Consider the following 4,674-nt stretch of genomic DNA (forward strand, 5'->3'; position numbering starts at 1 on the left):
TAAATATATATTTATGCTTTTATTTCTTAGGGTCCTCCATATGCAGTTCATGTATTGGAGAAATACTTAAATGATGACGTGAGGATATTTTTACAATACTTTTTGTGGAATCGTTTGTGCGGCCCGGCCTCAGACTCTGGCAAACCGACTGAGGCCCCTGATCTAGATGAAAACATCGGGCCGGTTCCTCCGCTTCTGATTGGCCGCTCACCTTCTTGGGCAGGAAGTAGACTCCAACCGGATACTTGGACGTGTTCGTCCACAACTCGATCTGGGCCAGAACCTGCAGAACGACAGCAGTCAGAACCACCGACCCAACACAGCCTTCCCCCTCCTCCTCCTGCTCCTCCTCCTCACCTGGTTGGTGAAGGAGTTGCTCATGACGAAAGACGGGTGTCCCATGGCACAGCCCAGGTTCACCAGGCGGCCTTCCGCCAGCACGATGACGTGGCGGCCATTTTTCAACCGGTACCGGTCCACCTGAGGAGCAGAACCGCCTCAGATCATCAGGAGAATTCAGTCTGTCCCGCTGGGATCGTCACGTTACCGTTTGGTAAAGGTAACGGAGTCGACAGCATCAATAAATATGGAAACACTGGAACGCGGTCAGCGTGTGAAGCTCAGTGAGGAACAGATTTGTGTCTCTGGTCCCAAAAAGCAGGTTAGTTTTTAAAATCTGTTTCTGTTTGTGGAGCTTTGATGGCGCCAAGAAGCTGCAGCACAAAGAAAAGCAAGAAGGGTTATCAGCACAAGACATACAAATAAAAGTTCATATCGACCAGCCCAAGAGGAACCGTTAAACTACCGTTAAACCACAGAGTTTAACCGTTAAACTGCCGTTAAACCACAGAGATTAACCGTTAAACTACCGTTAAACTACTGTTAAACCACAGAGATTAACCGTTAAACTACCGTTAAACTACCATTAAACCACAGAGATTAACCGTTAAACTACCATTAAACCACAGAGATTAACCGTTTCAGTAAAGAGAATTTTAGTTCGTTTTCCTGGAAGTGGAAACTAAAATTTAGGTGTCGGATTTTAGCGGTAGTAGGATTTTTTGAGCCATTTCTCCTGCTAGTGCTACGCTAGTATGTTAGCTTTGGTTGCATTTACCCAGAATGCCCTGCGCTGTAGTCCACTTCCTGCTTTTAGTGTTCACATTCAAACTGAACCAGAGTTCAACTCAGCCAAACCCAGAACGAGGTCTGGAGGACCAGAGGTCAGAGGTCAATTAGGTTTCACTGAAGCAGACCGGAGTCGGGTTAAAGCGGACCGAACCGAACCGGTGTCTTAATTTGTCCCATGTTTTCTGAAATAAAGAGACCGGCGGCGTGTCGATGGCGTTCGAGTCCGAGTCTCTCAGAGTTGGAGAGTTCGGAGCCTCAAACCGCCAGCGGTTGGTCTGCGCCCCTTCTGACACAGCGGCAACACGGCGAGTTGGGCTGCAACGCCTCAAGGGGCCAAACGCAGAAATAACAGATCCGCACGTCAGCAGAGACCGAGACAAACGAGTCTGGACATGAACGGGTTAAAGGGGCGGTGGTGAACGGGTTAAAGGTGAAGTGGTGAACGGGTTAAAGGTGAAGTGGTGAACGGCGGCCCACCTGCGGCTTCACGTTGATGCGCTCCGCGGCGTTCTTGTTCAGCCAGTTCATGTCGATCTCGCAGTCAAAGTGTCCGATGTTGCAGACGATGGCGTCGTCCTTCATGCTCTCAAAGTGACTGAAATGGAAACTGAAATCACTCGTTGCTACGGAAACCAGCAGGCTGATATCACTATATACGTTTTTAAATACGTCAATAACAATAACATGCAATACTCCACATTTTCAGATTGTTTTTTTATTTATTTTTCCTTTATAAAATGTCACTAGAATAAAATAATTACCGTATTTTCTGGACTACAAGGCACCTAAAAGCCTTAAATTTTCTCAAAAATCAGCAGTGCACCTTATAATCTGGTGCGCCTTATGTGTGCACTGAATTCCAAAATCTGTCCGTGACACACAGACTTAAAGTGTGCAGTACATTTGCTGGCAGCGATGAACCAATCAGAGGACATTACTCCTCTGATTGGTAATGTCCAAACCAGCAGCAATTGCTGCTGGTTTATTGCCAGCAGCGATGAACCAATCAGTGATTGTTGTCCGAGTTCTGCAGCATAGCCTCGGTAAAAACCAGATTGGTTTTTCCACGCATCACCGTCCCTGTTCATCTGCGACTCCATGCGCGCCCATCTCACTGCTACTGTGGAAAAGGAAGCGAAGCAAACTGATTCGGAGTTTGCCGTCATTCCGGGAGGATTAACAGAAGAACTCCCACCGCTGGACATCGGTGTAAACAGGCCGTTCAAACAGAAGTTGGGAGCGGCGTGGGAGCGATGGACGACAGACTGAACACAGTTTACTGAGACAGGAGGCGGCGCCGGGCGAGTTACGCCACCAATGGATGGTGGATGCCTGGGCTGATGCATCGGCCTTAACTGTCTGAGCTTCACTAAAGCTGCATCACTGCCAAACAGCCACCTGGAAACGAGTCCGACTCCGACAATGATGAGAGGGAACCTGGCATGTTTGATGGCGAAATTCCCCACAGTAAAAGATGTGGTGTTAATATTTCAGTGTAAACCTAATTTAATCTAAATAGAGTATTTATAACTATATGGAGTGTAAATCGGCTCTGACGTTGGAGTTAAAAGTCAGAGTAAAATGCTACATTCACGCAGTGAAACTTTTGACTCTGTCAAGTGTCAATAACGCGCCAGTAAAGATTTTTGGCAACCGCACAGAGGAGGAGGAGGAAGAAAGAAGACGAAGCAACAGTTTTCTGAAGTTTGGGAGACGGCTACTTCCATTTTGGACTCTGAACGGAGTTGTGCTACAGAAAAGGTGAGTAACTTAAAACCCCTCCATGTCTCCTCATTTTTGTACCCGTTTTATTCCATTGTTGACATTCAGGGTAGCGGGAGAAAGTTGTGTTAGGGCAAGAGGCGAGGGATAGCCCTATGCTAGACCAGTTGTCCACCTCAAAATATTTGCTCAGTTTTTTTCTGAAGGCTGTCAAGGTAAGGATACGCCAGTGTTATAAATTGTAATAGTATTAATCACTGTGCCTTATGCCATAGCCCCAGGCTCCGTGGGTACTTCGGGGTCGTAGCATCTACCGAGTCATGTTAGCTTGGTTAGCATCATGGATGTAGCAGCTAACAGGCGCCATACTGCTTGTACAGATTATGTTCAAGTGTATCAGGAATATGAACTCAGTTTTCAAATGACATTACCTTTGAAGCTCATTTATTAACTATTAAAATGTGTCTGTCATGGTTGTTTATTTTTGCTAATCTTTTTTTCCGAACAGACCATGCTACTGCGTGTTTTGTTTGGTGGGGAGCAGAAGTACATGAAACTTTCTGACCTAACATTTGATGCATTCGTGAGAGAAGGCTAGTATGTTAGTAAAATAATCTCACTACTTTTTTCTTGCATAAGAAACCCATCTTGCATTAAGTAATTTTTTCTTTGCATTAACATGGATTAAAATGTAGTGGATTGAACTCACTGGCATTTTGTAAAATTAGTTGGGTTACTCTACTTATTTCACCCTTTGTTTATCAGCAGTACATGTTTTCATTTTCACTTCTTTAATATTTCTCTAGTGTGCCTGAAATTCAACATTCCAGAAGGCAGACAGCAGGATCTGAAGGTGTATGACCAGTCTGATACAGAAGTTGATGTAGATGTTTTTGAAGAAATGGTGAATCAGTCACCTGCAACCTTTCAAGTTATGTTGAGCAACAAAGATCCTGGTAATCACTAACAATTCACCGATGTATATATATTTAATAGGACTCCAAGTTGGAGTTGGAGTCCTTAGAGGGGGTACTGGAGAGTGGCCCTCCTGGGTACTCCCTTGTTCTACTGGGGGACTTCAACGCTCACGTGGGCAATGACAGTGAGACCTGGAGGGGTGTGGTTGGGATGAACGGCCCCCCGATCTGAACTCGAGTGGTGTTCTGTTGTTGGACTTCTGTGCTGGTCACGGATTGTCCATCATGAACAGCATGTTCAGGCATAAGGGTGTTCATATGTGTACTTGGCACCAGGACACACTAGGCCGCAGTTCGATGATCGACTTTGTCATCGTATCATTGGATCTGCGGCCGTATGTCTTGGACACTCGGGTGAGGAGAGGTGCGGAGCTGTCCACTGACCACTACCTGGTGGCGAGTTGGCTCCGGTGGTGGGGGAGGAACCCGGTCAGACCTTGGGAACGTCTGGCAGAGTCCCCTGTGAGACGGAGCTTTAACTCCCATCTCCGGGAGAGCATTGAACACGTTCCAGGGGAGGTAGGGGACAATGAGTCTGAGTGGACCATGTTCGGTGCCTCCATTGCCAAGGCGGCTCATCGGAGCTGCGGCCGCAAGGTTGTTGGTGCCTGTCGCAGTGGCAACCCTCGAACCCGTTGGTGGATACCTTAGGTGAGGGATGCCGTCAAGCTGAAGGAGGAGTCCCATCAGGCCTTTTTGGCCTGTGAGACTCCAGAAACAGCCGATGGGTATTGGCGGGCGAAGCGGCATGCGGCTCAGGTGATTGCTGAGGCAAAAACTTGGGTGTGGGAGGAGTTTGGAGATGCCATGGAGAAAGACTTCCGCAAGGCTTCGAGGTGATTCT

At 47.2% G+C, this 4,674-nt stretch overlaps 1 protein-coding gene across 1 annotated transcript; it reads right to left on the reverse strand.

The window, feature by feature from the left end:
• Nucleotides 1–6: 6 nt before the first annotated feature.
• On the reverse strand, nucleotides 7–1,757 carry LOC106952427 (adenosylhomocysteinase B-like). Its single transcript, XM_015040525.1, has 3 exons — nucleotides 1,609–1,757; nucleotides 358–480; nucleotides 7–283 (listed from the first exon to the last, which is right to left on the reverse strand). Exons 1-3 carry the CDS (start codon nucleotides 1,711–1,713, stop codon nucleotides 20–22), a joined length of 492 nt encoding a protein of 163 aa, XP_014896011.1. The 5' UTR covers nucleotides 1,714–1,757; the 3' UTR covers nucleotides 7–19.
• Nucleotides 1,758–4,674: the final 2,917 nt, after the last annotated feature.

This window comes from Poecilia latipinna, unplaced genomic scaffold (genome assembly GCF_001443285.1).
Source record: "Poecilia latipinna isolate Pla-1442-1.1 unplaced genomic scaffold, P_latipinna-1.0 Scaffold513, whole genome shotgun sequence".
Taxonomy (NCBI): Eukaryota; Metazoa; Chordata; class Actinopteri; order Cyprinodontiformes; family Poeciliidae; genus Poecilia; species Poecilia latipinna.